Source organism: Ambystoma mexicanum, chromosome 1q (assembly GCF_040938575.1).
Source record: "Ambystoma mexicanum isolate Mex_15411 chromosome 1q, UKY_AmexF1_1, whole genome shotgun sequence".
Lineage (NCBI taxonomy): Eukaryota > Metazoa > Chordata > Amphibia > Caudata > Ambystomatidae > Ambystoma > Ambystoma mexicanum.
The window spans coordinates 257,468,373-257,486,578 of record NC_090922.1 but is presented as its reverse complement, the minus strand read 5'-3'; the positions used below and the strand labels follow the sequence as shown (position 1 = coordinate 257,486,578).

General features: G+C 49.4%; 1 protein-coding gene across 1 annotated transcript in view; it reads left to right on the top strand.

Annotated features, from left to right (window-relative positions):
* LOC138554921 (uncharacterized) overlaps positions 1-16,948 on the top strand; it is a gene marked incomplete at its 3' end in the record, with an annotated part of 30,985 nt that extends 14,037 nt beyond the window's left edge. Inside the window, exons 5-6 of the mRNA XM_069642601.1 lie at positions 9,498-11,171; positions 14,924-16,948. Of these exons, the coding sequence (XP_069498702.1) occupies positions 9,498-11,171; positions 14,924-16,948 (3,699 nt within the window). The remainder of the gene's footprint in view (positions 1-9,497; positions 11,172-14,923) is intronic.
* Between the last annotated feature and the right edge of the window lie 1,258 nt (positions 16,949-18,206).

The following is an 18,206-nucleotide window of genomic DNA, read 5'->3' as shown; positions in this document are numbered from 1 at the left end:
GGCACAAATGGAGAGTAGCACCGAGAGCCTGAGAGTCCAAATGGAGAGAAGCACCGAGAGCCTGAGGGGGGAACTGCATGCGACGTCCAAAGACGTATGTGCCGAACTTGCCGCAGTGCGCCGTGTGCTCACTGAGCTCTCGCAAACCCTTAGGGACATGCATGGACGTGAGCAGGCAGACACATCATCCGTTGCAAGTTCCGTCCAGGGCAGCCCCCAACGTAGATCTGGAAGGAACCTGCGCTCCACAGGCAGGGGTGCCCCTGATACCCGCAGAGGGGGCTTGCAATAGCGACAGCCCACTGACAATGAGCATCTTTGGACACTGGGGTTCGGGGGGGAGGTAGGAGGGTGGAGGGGGTGTGTTGGGCTCACTTGGGTGGCGGGTCTATAGGGTGTTCAACATGACATCACATATGCCATATAAAGTGCACGATCAACCAATGAGATGTGTGGACATTGATTTTTGTGTACTAGGCCATCATAGGCGTACAGTCCATATTGTGCATGTCCCAGACACGCACAGTGCCACGAGTCCCGTGTCCATGTATCAGCCACCAGGCGTGAGTGCTAGAAGCATACATCAATGAGATGCTGACGAATGTCACGGGCCTCCGGTGCCTCGCAGACTCCATGAGGTGCTGCCACATCCCCACCCTCATCATGACCATCATCAGGTGCTTGCAGTTCTGCGTCAGGGGGCATGGGCACATTTCTACGTACACACATGTTGTGGAGCATGACACATGCCATCACCATCTTTGCAACCTTCTCATGGCGGTACAGGAGTGCCCCGCCAGACCTGCTGAGGCAGCGGAAACGAGTCTTCAGTAGGCCGAATGCCTGTTCAATGACTACACGGGTACGTGAGTGGGCATGGTTGTAGTCCTCCTCATGCTGGTCCCGTGGGTTCCGGACTGGTGTGAGGAGCCATCTCTTCAGTGGATATCCAGCATCACCTGTATGTGGACGAGAAACCTATGATGTGGAATGCCATTGCTACGTACGCACACCCCCCCCCTTCCTGCCAGGTCATTGCCAAATCACATTCCCCACATAATCATGCATGTAATGAGACTCACCGAGTAGCCAGGATCTGTTCCCTGCGTGTCGCTCCATGTAGCGTGGTATTGTAGAGTTCCTCAAGACCATAGAATCATGGGTAGATCCAGGGAATCGGGCACAACAATGTGTAATGATCCTGTTGGAGTCACACACCATTTGTACATTCAGGGAATGAAATTGTTTTCTGTTGCGGTACTGGGCCTCCATTGCATGTGGGACGACCAATTCCACATGGGTGCAGTCGATGGCACCAATGCAACCCGGTATGCCGGCAAGTGCATGGAATCCCACTTTTGTGTTGGTAATTTCCTGCTCCGAGCGTGGTAGAGAGATGTAGTCGTCTGCGTGCTGCAGGAGGGCATCGAGCACTTGCAATAGTGTCCGTGAGAACAGTGGCTGAGAAATGCCATGCAACTGTCCGACTGTGTGCTGGTAGGTGCCTGTGGCCAGGAAGTGGAGTACAGACACCACCTTCAGTAGGGGTGGGATGGCGGTTGGGCTATCTATCATGCTGACAAGGTCAGCCTGTGTCATGTCCACAATGGCGGCTATGGTGTCCCGGTCCAGACGGTAGAGGGTGTGGATCTGCTCATCAGTGAGGTTGAACGGATGTGCTCGGAGGCGTGTGATTGCGGGCTGCCTGCGTGGTGGTAGTGGCTGTGCTGGCGGCCCTTGCTGGCCCTGCCTTGCCCTCCTCCTCCTCCTGCGTCTCCTTCGTGCGGCCGGTTGTAGTTGGTGTTCGTCTTCTTCTTGGAGTTGGAGTACTTGCAGTGCTATCAGGTCCCCCAGGGCCAACATCGCGAGTCCTGCCGGTAGCATTTCGGTGTGGTTGTGGGAGGAGACTGGCTGTGCAATTTATGTGTTTTCAGGCTGTATGGCCTCCACCTGTGGTGATTAATTCCACCTGTGCAAGCTGCTCTCCCCTTTGGCCGAGCACGTCCCGCGCACAACGCTGCAAATCTGGGAATGGCATCTTGCTATTGCAATCATGTATTTGTACCCGATGGCCGTGTAACATTGGTTGACATGTTCATTCTGCTGTGGTCCCATTGTTGCACATACTATCTGTGCAGTCGCGAACAGACTTGTGAAGGGTCAGTGGAACGTAGTACTCGAGTAACGGTGGGCCCTCATGCATCACTTTACCGAGTTGCAATGACGGGCGGGGCGTCCCATTTGTGGGTGAAGGCAGTTGCCATTTTCACACACAGCCGCACTCGATGGAATAATTAGTGATTTCAAACGGCCACAGATGCCTTTTCGGCGTGATGTTGCAAATGTGGAATTCCAAGGGCGGCGCTTTCGGTTTCCAGCTAGCGGCGAGGAGATGCCCACAGGTCTGACTGCAAATATAACGTTCTGTTGTTCAATGTCCTTGAGACAGGGCCCATGGCGAGGAAGCAATGATTGATATGAATAGTTTGGGATGCGCAATTGCTACGTGGGCGATGAGGCGGGCCGTTCCCAGATACATGTTACTTCACAACACTGGAATTACGGGCTGGGGCACTGTGGATTTTGCAGGCTGCATAACGCACAGACTCAATGGATGTTTCTAATGTTATGTGAGTAATTATTCAGGCGTTTTGATTCCGGGATGAGGGAATGATGAATGGATGCATGGGCAGGTGATTTGATGCAGAGTTTGCCATGTACAGGGCTTCTTGGGATCTATCCGCCTCCCCTACGCTATGTGATGCAGGGCTGCCATGGTGGGACCATCGTCTATCTGGCCTTGTTGAGCCCTCCCTGTCTCGACACGCCCTCAGACACTTGTGTCCATGCACATTAACATTCCCATCTGATGGATTCTGTTTTGACAGACGCATGCACAGGTACACTCGTTTGTGATGGTGTTTGCACCTCGATATAGATGGTTAGGAGTCGCAAGTGGTTTTGGGGTGGTGATGATCCTTTGGAGTGGGCTAGCATGCATATGGCTGTGGATTTCGTGTGATCATTGAAGTGAGTTGTTGGAATGTAGTTCTGATGGCCATTCTGTTCTTTTTCTTTTCTTTTGGTTGACAGGTATCTCCTCCCCTTTTGCCACTGCCATCTGTATGCCACTCCTGCAGATGGGTTTTACTCCCGACACCTGCTGCTTCGTGTTAATCAGTGGAGCAGCATTACGATCTTATGGGACGATCGCCAATGGCCCACATGCCCTTACGCTGTACTGGTGGCTCGGAGCAACATTTCGGCCTTTCGGCTGGACTAGTGCCTCCCCATTGGGACGGCCCTGCGGTTCTGTGCGCTTCCATGTTGCCTTTTCGTACGTGAATGTGGCTCTGTGTACCATGAGGGAACAGGACGACACACAAGTAGTGGCTGGTCATTTCTTGCGGATGCAGCCCACAATGGTGATTGGTGTTTAGGAGTTCATGGCCTGATGGCTGTATGGGCTTGGTGACTTTGATGTGCATTAAATTTCTATTCTGATTTGGCCCGTGTAGCGTTTTTCTTTGCAAGTGATGTGGCATATGCCTATTTGGGGGGCGATGTATTGTGAGGAGATCTGCATTGGGTTCCAGCTTCGGAGTTTAGTTGCGTGGTACTGTACTGGGCGCGTTTGCCTACTAAGCCCGTGAGGTCAGGGATGGGGGCTGCCAATATGACAGTTTGAATGTTGTCATGCTCAGGGGCGGGGGATTGGGTTTTGTGTAACAGATGCCGGTCAGCCAGGTGGACTGGTGGAATGATGTGATTCTCGGAATATGGCTGGTCACAGGTGCCTGTGTTTGCGTGCGTTTCTTGGTGGGGGACTGTGGTCATGTCCATTGGGATGGCTTCTGTGTTCGTGCCATCTGTGCCCTGCAGCTCCCATTGGCCCCTCTTGTGTTTCTTTTGTTCGTTGCCATGCATGGGTGACTTGTGCATTTCAATGGTTGCATTGTGGCTTCATTGCACCTACGGGGAGTTGTACTTTGTGGGCAGGGAGCGGTGTACAGGCACTCAGTGGGGCCGTTTACGGTTGATTCGCGATGCCGTACTTCTCACCATGGCGGAATGGTACATTACGCCATGCCTGATGGCGTTAGGTACATGTCCGCTAGGGTCGGAATTGGCGTACCGTTGCGCCATGGTGGTGTTTGCGGTTTCGCATGGCGCGCGCGCGCGTGCTTGGTGCAGTTAGCGTTGGCGTTCACTACGGTGTCGCTAATGGCTTCGTACTTTGCGGTGACGGGTCATAGTCGCACCGAGCGCTATTCGATGGCGGTATTGCATTTCCGCCATCGTTTTCCGATTTCCGCAAGGGTCGTAATGAGGGCCATTGTATGGAACAACAACAGAACAATAGAATACCAAGGATTACCACTAAGACTGAAAAGAGCTTCCATCCCCAAGACCGTAAAAAGTCCAGAACCAAGCACTAAGATCCCAATTTCCCTCGGGAACATGTACTTCCGTACTTAGAATGTGCAGATTTTGTATTGCCTTGAATAAGGTAGGGGAGGAGTCAGGCACAAAAACACACCAAGCAGATCCCACCAATTTACATACTCCATCACACTCAGCTAGGATGATGTCTAACAACATCCTGTTCTGTAGAGCCACTAATCTAATTGCTTTCTGTTCCAACGTCATATTGTATAGTGTATCGGTGGTTCTGTTGATGGTTCTTTCCTATACTCTTGCCAGTCTCCTAATATCCTCGGAGTTCATGATCTGTCCCCGAAATGGCACCAAGGATTTCGCTACATCACCCATAACCCGTGAAGGAGTATCACCATTCTTGTCCCACCTTGGACGAGCTCTAGAGACCTCAGAGGTACTGGCTACAAATACCCCTGGTAGCAAGATATCCAAATAACAAGTACCCTGCCAATCTCTAGGTAGCCAAGGATAAGCTTCATTGCCACGGACAAAATAAATGGGATTGCGTACATACAAAGGTCTGTCCTCAGTAGTCAGATTCGCAATATTGGTACAACCCTCAAAAGTACCCATTGACTGAGAACCATCCCTTTGTATGCAGAAGGAAAAAGAGTTGGGGGCTATGATTGGTAGTGTAAGAAGGAGGCATGGCATCCCGGTTGCCTACGGGAACCATCCTGAAAGAAATCAATGATTGGAAAGGTCTAGAAAGTCTATCGGAAGGCCTAATAGAAGCAACATTGAGTTTGCTACTATTTGCAAAAAGGGAACATCCCAGAGACGTCAGGACTCGTCTTTCAAATTCATTCAAATTAGTCCCATCGAAGTTCCCAGAGATGCTTTCATTCCAACGACCAAAGAGTAGTGCCCCTAGAGAGGCCTAAATTGCAGTAGTCAAAGGAAGAGGATGAATATACCAGCCCAACCCTTTTTCCCCATGCTGTGGCAAATGCGAACATATCCAGCAATTCGTTCTGTTTAGAATCGCATGGGTTGCGTTCATAATTAATAGAAGTGTATTATTGTGGTAACTCTGTCTGTGTTGGTAATCCCTAGAAGGTAGAGTGTGCAGATGCACGAAAGGTGACGACATAGTGGGAACACTCTTGGTAGGTAACAAAGTCTCAAGTGGACGCACCCCCTCAATATACCAAAACCCAAATGGAAATACAACTGTTCGACCAGTTAATATTATTAGAAGAAAACAGTAAGTCCTCAAGGACCATGATTTTTGATGCTCAATGTCTTTGTTAGCCACAAGACCGATCGGTTGCTTCGTACGAGTAGATTTAGCGACGGGCATTGTCCCTCAAAGTTCATTTCAAAATGTTTCTGCGACAGACTCTTTCAGTTCGTCCGTTGGTGATCTCCTGACCATGTGGCTTATCTTGCTCGAAGGTAATTTTGCCGGTCCCGGCCACTTACTTATGTTTCAGTGAGAGAGTGGCAGGGGACTGGCTCAACAGTGATTCATCATGGGCACAGCCGTGCTGTGCTGTAAGTCTAGTGCCATGGATGCAGATCGTATCTCAAGACTCCAGGTAAGGTGTGATCTGTGATCAGAGTGTCGTTGCTCCCTGATGAAAGTGGTGAAACAGAAGCAAGATTGCTCAAGGGTGCAGAAAGATCCAAAGAAGAATACAAAGACAAAGCAACAGTCTCCCCAGACTCCACGGGCTCAGGAAGAATCTCTGAGACACCTTTGGTGTTGTTCAAGACAGGCTTATCATGCGAAGCAGAACAAACAGTTTCCTTCTTTTTTTCTTCATCGAGTGGCAAAGGAAAAGGTATTTTCTTGACGTGCGTCGCTTGTACCCAGTGTCGCTTTCCTGCTACTCGTACAATGGTCTGTGTGGCCAACAGGACCTGGAACGGTCCTCTCCAGTGCGGTGCGAGACAGGATGCTCTTTCAAAAGCTTTTGTTAGCACCCAGTCCCCAGGTCGAAGTCAATGACCTGGCCCCTCGTATTTAACTGGGAGGGCTTCTCGCACTTGTTTTGAGTTAACTGGTCACAGTATTTGTCATGATCACTGCTTCCAAGGAGCCAGGATCAGCCCAACGTCCTTGGAAGCAGGCCCCTAACCCTGATCCTAGGCACCAGCCGGTCCCCACAGGGACCTTTTGGACCTTGTCCTGGCGCCGGTGGCACCAGGCTCATCAGAAGCCTCGGTCCCGGCACTGGAAGCGCCGGGCTCATCATTGGTGTGAAGATGCTTGGGTGGACTTACCTGCGGCAGACCATGCTGCTGACTTGCCAGACTCTTAAAAGTCCTCGGTGAACTGGGACTACTTTTCTTACCTGGGTGGGGCAGCACCACTCCACTGGAACTCTTCTGGAAGCAGGAACTCTTTTCTTACCTAGGCGGGTCCGTGGAAGGAGCTGCCTCATCACTCCAAGGCTATTTAAACCACACCCGATTGATGAAACGTGCTTCGCGTTATTCTGCATCTGCAGCAGAACGCTCACCGAGTCTGCTCCAGCTTTTCTTCTTTAGATCCTGAACCTGCAAGAATTATACTCACCATTCCGGTACCCGAGCAACATCAGCACCTGCAAAAGATCAGAAACAACAGGTTAGCAGAACGAACTTTCACACACAGTGTATGCTTACCTGATCCATCGGCAGCGGCCGTGTCTCACGCTGCGCCTTCGCCTGCAGAGACGAACAGCACTATTTTACTTACCGGCACGCCGTGCATTCCGGATTCTTCACGCTGCATCTGCACAAAGATAAACAGCATTATTCTACTTACCGGCACGCTGTGCATTTCGGATTCTTCACGCTGCATCTTCACCTGCATAGACAACAGCACTCACCGGCACGTGGCGGATTCCGGATTTCTTCTTTCTGCATCGTCGCCTGCAAAGACAAAGAAAGAGACAGTAAGAGCACTTGCCATACTTGCTCAATTCCAGGCGCTTCACTGCCACGCATAAAAGACTATAAAGACTAAAGGTGTCCAGAAACTTACCAGTCGTGCAGACAACGACGGTACTCATCCTCTGAAGTCAAGAGGCTAACGTTTCACCAGTGAAGGAACTGGCAACGGCACCCTGCACTAGACGCAGATGGAGAGCCCAGCATTCACCTATCTAAGGTGAGCAAGTTGACCTGGGAGGGGGGTTCAACAGACAAGCTGGGAGGAGAGAGATAGGGACATTCAACAACCCAGACCTTTAATCCCCATATTATTTCACCTGCAGAAACCTCACCTTTCGAGTTCGACACACAGTGCGGAGAGGTTCGACCCCAGAAGCCAACCGAATCCTGCACATCACGTTTCGTGTTACGGACACCTTCCTGCCAAGACCCGCGCCTCCGTGGGAATCAGGTGAGCGTTACAGAACGCGAAGCCCACCACTAAACTCCTACCCAGGCGCAATGGAAACTTCAGATACCGATCAACTAGCCCAGTTGCTTGGGGAATTAAGAGCAGAAGTACATGCAGCTCGCCAGGAAACGAGCTCTCTAAGAAGAGAACTGATCATTTCTAAGGAGCGAACAGAGGACCTTGCTAGGCAGTTGTTACAAACTCAGGCAGGACAGACACCTTTGCCCGTTCCAGGAGGGAGTTATCCTTCTGCATCAGCTTCAAATCCAGTGCAAATCAATCTGCCCGGTAATGTGCCCTTGGCTCCGCCCGAACGCTTTGCTGGTGATCCAAAGAAATTCGCAGTGTTCATCAACCAGTGCCGCCTGCATTTTTTATGTCGACCAGCTGCATTCCCAACGGACCAGGCCAAGGTAGCTTTCGTGCTTTCTTATCTCAGTGGCAGTGCTGCAGATTGGTCGATCCCTTTAGTCACCCAGGATGATCCGGTTTTACACGATTTTCAAGCCTTCCAGTCCAGCATGGAGAAACTGTTCGCAAGACATGCACAAGGGCAGGCCTTGGACAATGAACTTCTCTCATTACGACAGGGTAACCAAGACCTCTTGGCTTATATAGCCTCTTTCAATAGACTCATTGTGGAAACACAATGGCCCGAGGACAAGAGAATAACGCTTTTCTACAGAGGCCTGCGTGGAGAGCTCAAGGATGTGCTAGCGCAGGTTGTGAATCCTCCACAAGAATGTTCAGACTATATTGACTTAGTTGTCCAACTAGACCATAGACTACAGAACAGGAAGGCAGATCGTTCCAGATTTGATACCCGAGTGTTTTCCAAACCACAGACCTCGAATAAGGGAGCTGACACTGTGGAACCCATGCAAATAGGGGGCATGAGAGGACCTTTAACCCAGAAAGAGCGGGAAAGAAGAAGGCAGCTGCAATTATGCCTCTATTGCGGTAATTCAGGACACTTTCTTCGGGACTGTCCCGTGAAACCAGCTAAGAAGACTGTAGGAGCCGCTGATACCTGTACCACAAGTTCTGAGCAGGGAAACGACCTCGCCCGACAAGAGTAGAGGTCCTCTTGCCGAGCGTTAAGATCTGTCCCGTGACCTCGCATTTCGTGATACCCATGGTCCTCATTAGTCCTGAACGTCCGGATCGTTTGCATGCAATTGAAGCTTACATTGACAGCGGAGCAATCGGTAACTATGTGGACCGTGAAATGGTATCAAGGATGAATCTACCCCTTGTCCCTAAGGCAGTAAAAGACGTCATCACTACTGTGGATGGCACGGAGATAGCCTCTGGACCAGTAACGCATGCCACCCAAGAAGTGACGCTGTTAAGTCATAATGGACACCGGGAGAGAATAGTGTTCGATGTAATCAAGGCCCCTCAGTTCCAGATCATTCTGGGAATCCCTTGGTTAGAGAAGCACAACCCTCAGATTGATTGGCGAGCAAAGACGGTTCAGTTTCCAGAGTGTTCTACCACTTGTTATCCTCGACCTGATGTTTCACTGGCGACGATCTCTTCTGAGGAGATTCTCAAATTGCCTCCCGAATACCAGGAGTTCCAAGACGTCTTCCAGAAGGATCAAGCTAACACCCTACCTCCTCATAGGTCTTACGACTGTCAAATAGATCTGATACCTGGAACAACTCCTCCTTGCAGCAGGATCTATGCCCTCACCGAGCCAGAGAACCTTCACCTCAGACAGTACCTGGACCAATACCTAGCTAACGGGTTTATCCGTCCTTCAAAATCTCCAGCTTCATCGGCTTTGTTCTTCGTTCCGAAAAAGGAAGGAGACCTTAGGACTTGCATAGATTACCGCGCCCTGAATCAGATCACTGTTAAAAACAGATACCCGTTACCTTTGATCCCTGAACTCCTGGACCAAGTCAAAGATGCCTGTATATACACAAAGCTGGATCTCAGAGGAGCCTACCACTTGGTACGGATCAAAGAGGGCGATGAATGGAAAACGGCCTTCCGCACCAAGTACGGGCTATTCGAATATCAAGTGATGCCCTTTGGACTGTGTAATGCTCCTGCTGCTTTCCAATATTTTATGAACGATGTCCTCAGAGAACTCATTGACGTATGTGTAGTTGTCTACATTGACGACATCCTCGTCTATTCATCATCTGAAGAAGAACATCAGAGACATGTTAAAAAGGTTCTCGAGAGATTGCGTCAACATAGTCTTTTTGCTAAGCTTGAGAAATGCGTCTTCAACGCAACGGAAGTCGAGTTCCTGGGATTCATACTGTCACCTAACGGAGTCCATATGGATTCAAAGAAAGTTGATGCGATTATCAAGTGGCCATCACCAACCTCTGTAAAAGGAGTTCAAAGCATGTTAGGATTCGCTAACTTTTACCGCAGATTCATTCCTGAATTTTCCCGGATAGTCCAGCCCATCACCGCTCTGTTGAAAAAGAACAAACGTTTTGAGTGGTCTTCTGAAGCGGAACAAGCTTTTCAAGATCTAAAAGCTAAATTCATTTCTGCACCTGTTTTAAAACACCCTCGCCCAGAACTACCTTACATCATGGAAACGGATGCTTCTAGTCTTGCTATGGGAGCAGTGTTATCACAAAGAGATTCGGTCACAAACCAACTACATCCGGTTGCCTTTTGGTCCCGCAAGTTTTCGCCTCCTGAGATCAACTATTCAATTACAGACAAGGAACTTTTGGCCATCAGATCGGCCTTTAAAGCCTGGCGGCATTATCTTCTAGGAGCCAGACACACAGTCACCGTAATGACTGACCACCGCAATTTACAATACCTAAAGACAGCCAAAGCTCAGTCTTCCAGACAACTTCGTTGGGCTCTGTTTCTAGCAGAATTTGACTTTCTAATTACTTATCGACCAGGCAGTAAGAACGGAAAAGCGGATGCCCTCTCCCGGATGGGAGTAGATGAACATTTGATCAATCCAGATCCAATACCCATAATCCCAGAACAAAGGATTTTGGGTTTGGTCAGCACTCAATCTTTTGAAGACATCAAGACCACGGTGAAATCGCTCCTAACTCCGACCGATTTGCAGGACTGGCAATTAAAGGGAAAAGATTTCTCAGTAGATCAAGACCTACCATATTTCCGAGGACGATTGCACTTGCCCTGTGAGAAACTACAAAAACAAGTAATCTCCGGTTATCATGATTCTCTAATGGAGGGGCACCCTGGCATCACCAAAACCATGGAAAAGATCAAAAGACATTTCTGGTGGCCATCGTGGAAAAGGGATATTAGAGACTTTGTAATCTCCTGCGGTGTGTGTGCCCAGAATAAAAGTCAAAAGCAAAGACCAGCCGGCCTATTACAGCCACTTGACATCCCTCCCTGTCCATGGCATACCCTGTCCATGGATTTTATCACGGACTTACCTCCATGCTTGGGATATACTACCATCTTAGTAGTCGTGGACCTATTCTCGAAAATGGCTCACTTCATACCCTTGAAGGGTCTGCCTTCAGCCTCAGTATTGGCCCGGGAATTCTTGGCAAACATTGTTCGCTTACACGGTTTCCCTTCGGTTTTAGTCTCCGATAGGGGAAGTCAATTCATCTCCCACTTCTGGCGCAGTTGCTGTCGTCTAGCCCAAGTTGATGTAAGACTCTCGACCAGTCACCATCCCCAAACTGACGGACAAACCGAAAGGACAAACCAGACACTAGAACAATATCTACGCTGCATGCTCCAACAAACAGAAAACCCCTGGAAGGACATTCTTTGGATCGCTGAATACGCGTACAACAATTCGACTCATTCTGGAACCGGGAAGACTCCCTTTTTCTTGTTATATGGACACCATCCTAGAACCTCCAACCTGGATCCTCCCCAAGAAATTGAAGCACCTGCTGTGGATCACTTGCATTCGGAGATCACCTGTGCTTTTAAGGAAGCCACTGCCCATCTGCAAAGAGCTAAAGCTCAATTCAAAAAGGCAGCCGATCGGCACCGTAAAGAGGCCCCTCACTACGCTGTAGGAGATCAAGTCTGGTTATCCACTAAGCACCTGCCTTTAAAAGGACCCCGCACTTTCATCCCGAGATACCTTGGGCCCTACCTCATATCTGCCATAATTAATCCGGTGGCTGCCAAATTGGAATTACCTACGCATATGAAAATACATCCAGTATTCCATGTCTCCTTATTAAAACCAGTACAACCAGAAACCCGATTGACTGAACTCCCGGAACCCGTTTTGGTAGACGGAGAACTCGAATTTGAAGTGAAGAACATCCTAGACTCCAAAATTTCCAGGTCTAAATTATACTATCTGGTTGATTGGAAAGGATACGGTCCCCAGGAAAGGTCTTGGGAACCCTCAGAACACATCCACGCACCTCGTCTGGTCAAGAGATTCCATCTGAATCACCCCGACAAGCCAAAGCCCCCGGAGAAGACACACTTAGGAGGGGCCTTGAGGGGGGATACACTGTCATGATCACTGCTTCCAAGGAGCCAGGATCAGCCCAACGTCCTTGGAAGCAGGCCCCTAACCCTGATCCTAGGCACCAGCCGGTCCCCACAGGGACCTTTTGGACCTTGTCCTGGCGCCGGTGGCACCAGGCTCATCAGAAGCCTCGGTCCCGGCACTGGAAGCGCCGGGCTCATCATTGGTGTGAAGATGCTTGGGTGGACTTACCTGTGGCAGACCATGCTGCTGACTTGCCAGACTCTTAAAAGTCCTCGGTGAACTGGGACTACTTTTCTTACCTGGGTGGGGCAGCACCACTCCACTGGAACTCTTCTGGAAGCAGGAACTCTTTTCTTACCTAGGCGTGGCCGTGGAAGGAGACGCCTCATCACTCCAAGGCTATTTAAACCACACCCGATTGATGAAACGTGCTTCGCGTTATTCTGCATCTGCAGCAGAACGCTCACCGAGTCTGCTCCAGCTTTTCTTCTTTAGATCCTGAACCTGCAAGAATTATACTCACCATTCCGGTACCCGAGCAACATCAGCACCTGCAAAAGATCAGAAACAACAGGTTAGCAGAACGAACTTTCACACACAGTGTATGCTTACCTGATCCATCGGCAGCGGCCGTGTCTCACGCTGCGCCTTCGCCTGCAGAGACGAACAGCACTATTTTACTTACCGGCACGCCGTGCATTCCGGATTCTTCACGCTGCATCTGCACAAAGATAAACAGCATTATTCTACTTACCGGCACGCTGTGCATTTCGGATTCTTCACGCTGCATCTTCACCTGCATAGACAACAGCACTCACCGGCACGTGGCGGATTCCGGATTTCTTCTTTCTGCATCGTCGCCTGCAAAGACAAAGAAAGAGACAGTAAGAGCACTTGCCATACTTGCTCAATTCCAGGCGCTTCACTGCCACGCATAAAAGACTATAAAGACTAAAGGTGTCCAGAAACTTACCGGTCGTGCAGACAACGACGGTACTCATCCTCTGAAGTCAAGAGGCTAACGTTTCACCAGTGAAGGAACTGGCAACGGCACCCTGCACTAGACGCAGATGGAGAGCCCAGCATTCACCTATCTAAGGTGAGCAAGTTGACCTGGGAGGGGGGTTCAACAGACAAGCTGGGAGGAGAGAGATAGGGACATTCAACAACCCAGACCTTTAATCCCCATATTATTTCACCTGCAGAAACCTCACCTTTCGAGTTCGACACACATTGCGGAGAGGTTCGACCCCAGAAGCCAACCGAATCCTGCACATCACGTTTCGTGTTACGGACACCTTCCTGCCAAGACCCGCGCCTCCGTGGGAATCAGGTGAGCGTTACAGAACGCGAAGCCCACCACTAAACTCCTACCCAGGCGCAATGGAAACTTCAGATACCGATCAACTAGCCCAGTTGCTTGGGGAATTAAGAGCAGAAGTACATGCAGCTCGCCAGGAAACGAGCTCTCTAAGAAGAGAACTGATCATTTCTAAGGAGCGAACAGAGGACCTTGCTAGGCAGTTGTTACAAACTCAGGCAGGACAGACACCTTTGCCCGTTCCAGGAGGGAGTTATCCTTCTGCATCAGCTTCAAATCCAGTGCAAATCAATCTGCCCGGTAATGTGCCCTTGGCTCCGCCCGAACGCTTTGCTGGTGATCCAAAGAAATTCGCAGTGTTCATCAACCAGTGCCGCCTGCATTTTTTATGTCGACCAGCTGCATTCCCAACGGACCAGGCCAAGGTAGCTTTCGTGCTTTCTTATCTCAGTGGCAGTGCTGCAGATTGGTCGATCCCTTTAGTCACCCAGGATGATCCGGTTTTACACGATTTTCAAGCCTTCCAGTCCAGCATGGAGAAACTGTTCGCAAGACATGCACAAGGGCAGGCCTTGGACAATGAACTTCTCTCATTACGACAGGGTAACCAAGACCTCTTGGCTTATATAGCCTCTTTCAATAGACTCATTGTGGAAACACAATGGCCCGAGGACAAGAGAATAACGCTTTTCTACAGAGGCCTGCGTGGAGAGCTCAAGGATGTGCTAGCGCAGGTTGTGAATCCTCCACAAGAATGTTCAGACTATATTGACTTAGTTGTCCAACTAGACCATAGACTACAGAACAGGAAGGCAGATCGTTCCAGATTTGATACCCGAGTGTTTTCCAAACCACAGACCTCGAATAAGGGAGCTGACACTGTGGAACCCATGCAAATAGGGGGCATGAGAGGACCTTTAACCCAGAAAGAGCGGGAAAGAAGAAGGCAGCTGCAATTATGCCTCTATTGCGGTAATTCAGGACACTTTCTTCGGGACTGTCCCGTGAAACCAGCTAAGAAGACTGTAGGAGCCGCTGATACCTGTACCACAAGTTCTGAGCAGGGAAACGACCTCGCCCGACAAGAGTAGAGGTCCTCTTGCCGAGCGTTAAGATCTGTCCCGTGACCTCGCATTTCGTGATACCCATGGTCCTCATTAGTCCTGAACGTCCGGATCGTTTGCATGCAATTGAAGCTTACATTGACAGCGGAGCAATCGGTAACTATGTGGACCGTGAAATGGTATCAAGGATGAATCTACCCCTTGTCCCTAAGGCAGTAAAAGACGTCATCACTACTGTGGATGGCACGGAGATAGCCTCTGGACCAGTAACGCATGCCACCCAAGAAGTGACGCTGTTAAGTCATAATGGACACCGGGAGAGAATAGTGTTCGATGTAATCAAGGCCCCTCAGTTCCAGATCATTCTGGGAATCCCTTGGTTAGAGAAGCACAACCCTCAGATTGATTGGCGAGCAAAGACGGTTCAGTTTCCAGAGTGTTCTACCACTTGTTATCCTCGACCTGATGTTTCACTGGCGACGATCTCTTCTGAGGAGATTCTCAAATTGCCTCCCGAATACCAGGAGTTCCAAGACGTCTTCCAGAAGGATCAAGCTAACACCCTACCTCCTCATAGGTCTTACGACTGTCAAATAGATCTGATACCTGGAACAACTCCTCCTTGCAGCAGGATCTATGCCCTCACCGAGCCAGAGAACCTTCACCTCAGACAGTACCTGGACCAATACCTAGCTAACGGGTTTATCCGTCCTTCAAAATCTCCAGCTTCATCGGCTTTGTTCTTCGTTCCGAAAAAGGAAGGAGACCTTAGGACTTGCATAGATTACCGCGCCCTGAATCAGATCACTGTTAAAAACAGATACCCGTTACCTTTGATCCCTGAACTCCTGGACCAAGTCAAAGATGCCTGTATATACACAAAGCTGGATCTCAGAGGAGCCTACCACTTGGTACGGATCAAAGAGGGCGATGAATGGAAAACGGCCTTCCGCACCAAGTACGGGCTATTCGAATATCAAGTGATGCCCTTTGGACTGTGTAATGCTCCTGCTGCTTTCCAATATTTTATGAACGATGTCCTCAGAGAACTCATTGACGTATGTGTAGTTGTCTACATTGACGACATCCTCGTCTATTCATCATCTGAAGAAGAACATCAGAGACATGTTAAAAAGGTTCTCGAGAGATTGCGTCAACATAGTCTTTTTGCTAAGCTTGAGAAATGCGTCTTCAACGCAACGGAAGTCGAGTTCCTGGGATTCATACTGTCACCTAACGGAGTCCATATGGATTCAAAGAAAGTTGATGCGATTATCAAGTGGCCATCACCAACCTCTGTAAAAGGAGTTCAAAGCATGTTAGGATTCGGTAACTTTTACCGCAGATTCATTCCTGAATTTTCCCGGATAGTCCAGCCCATCACCGCTCTGTTGAAAAAGAACAAACGTTTTGAGTGGTCTTCTGAAGCGGAACAAGCTTTTCAAGATCTAAAAGCTAAATTCATTTCTGCACCTGTTTTAAAACACCCTCGCCCAGAACTACCTTACATCATGGAAACGGATGCTTCTAGTCTTGCTATGGGAGCAGTGTTATCACAAAGAGATTCGGTCACAAACCAACTACATCCGGTTGCCTTTTGGTCCCGCAAGTTTTCGCCTCCTGAGATCAACTATTCAATTACAGACAAGGAACTTTTGGCCATCAGATCGGCCTTTAAAGCCTGGCGGCATTATCTTCTAGGAGCCAGACACACAGTCACCGTAATGACTGACCACCGCAATTTACAATACCTAAAGACAGCCAAAGCTCAGTCTTCCAGACAACTTCGTTGGGCTCTGTTTCTAGCAGAATTTGACTTTCTAATTACTTATCGACCAGGCAGTAAGAACGGAAAAGCGGATGCCCTCTCCCGGATGGGAGTAGATGAACATTTGATCAATCCAGATCCAATACCCATAATCCCAGAACAAAGGATTTTGGGTTTGGTCAGCACTCAATCTTTTGAAGACATCAAGACCACGGTGAAATCGCTCCTAACTCCGACCGATTTGCAGGACTGGCAATTAAAGGGAAAAGATTTCTCAGTAGATCAAGACCTACCATATTTCCGAGGACGATTGCACTTGCCCTGTGAGAAACTACAAAAACAAGTAATCTCCGGTTATCATGATTCTCTAATGGAGGGGCACCCTGGCATCACCAAAACCATGGAAAAGATCAAAAGACATTTCTGGTGGCCATCGTGGAAAAGGGATATTAGAGACTTTGTAATCTCCTGCGGTGTGTGTGCCCAGAATAAAAGTCAAAAGCAAAGACCAGCCGGCCTATTACAGCCACTTGACATCCCTCCCTGTCCATGGCATACCCTGTCCATGGATTTTATCACGGACTTACCTCCATGCTTGGGATATACTACCATCTTAGTAGTCGTGGACCTATTCTCGAAAATGGCTCACTTCATACCCTTGAAGGGTCTGCCTTCAGCCTCAGTATTGGCCCGGGAATTCTTGGCAAACATTGTTCGCTTACACGGTTTCCCTTCGGTTTTAGTCTCCGATAGGGGAAGTCAATTCATCTCCCACTTCTGGCGCAGTTGCTGTCGTCTAGCCCAAGTTGATGTAAGACTCTCGACCAGTCACCATCCCCAAACTGACGGACAAACCGAAAGGACAAACCAGACACTAGAACAATATCTACGCTGCATGCTCCAACAAACAGAAAACCCCTGGAAGGACATTCTTTGGATCGCTGAATACGCGTACAACAATTCGACTCATTCTGGAACCGGGAAGACTCCCTTTTTCTTGTTATATGGACACCATCCTAGAACCTCCAACCTGGATCCTCCCCAAGAAATTGAAGCACCTGCTGTGGATCACTTGCATTCGGAGATCACCTGTGCTTTTAAGGAAGCCACTGCCCATCTGCAAAGAGCTAAAGCTCAATTCAAAAAGGCAGCCGATCGGCACCGTAAAGAGGCCCCTCACTACGCTGTAGGAGATCAAGTCTGGTTATCCACTAAGCACCTGCCTTTAAAAGGACCCCGCACTTTCATCCCGAGATACCTTGGGCCCTACCTCATATCTGCCATAATTAATCCGGTGGCTGCCAAATTGGAATTACCTACGCATATGAAAATACATCCAGTATTCCATGTCTCCTTATTAAAACCAGTACAACCAGAAACCCGATTGACTGAACTCCCGGAACCCGTTTTGGTAGACGGAGAACTCGAATTTGAAGTGAAGAACATCCTAGACTCCAAAATTTCCAGGTCTAAATTATACTATCTGGTTGATTGGAAAGGATACGGTCCCCAGGAAAGGTCTTGGGAACCCTCAGAACACATCCACGCACCTCGTCTGGTCAAGAGATTCCATCTGAATCACCCCGACAAGCCAAAGCCCCCGGAGAAGACACACTTAGGAGGGGCCTTGAGGGGGGATACACTGTCATGATCACTGCTTCCAAGGAGCCAGGATCAGCCCAACGTCCTTGGAAGCAGGCCCCTAACCCTGATCCTAGGCACCAGCCGGTCCCCACAGGGACCTTTTGGACCTTGTCCTGGCGCCGGTGGCACCAGGCTCATCAGAAGCCTCGGTCCCGGCACTGGAAGCGCCGGGCTCATCATTGGTGTGAAGA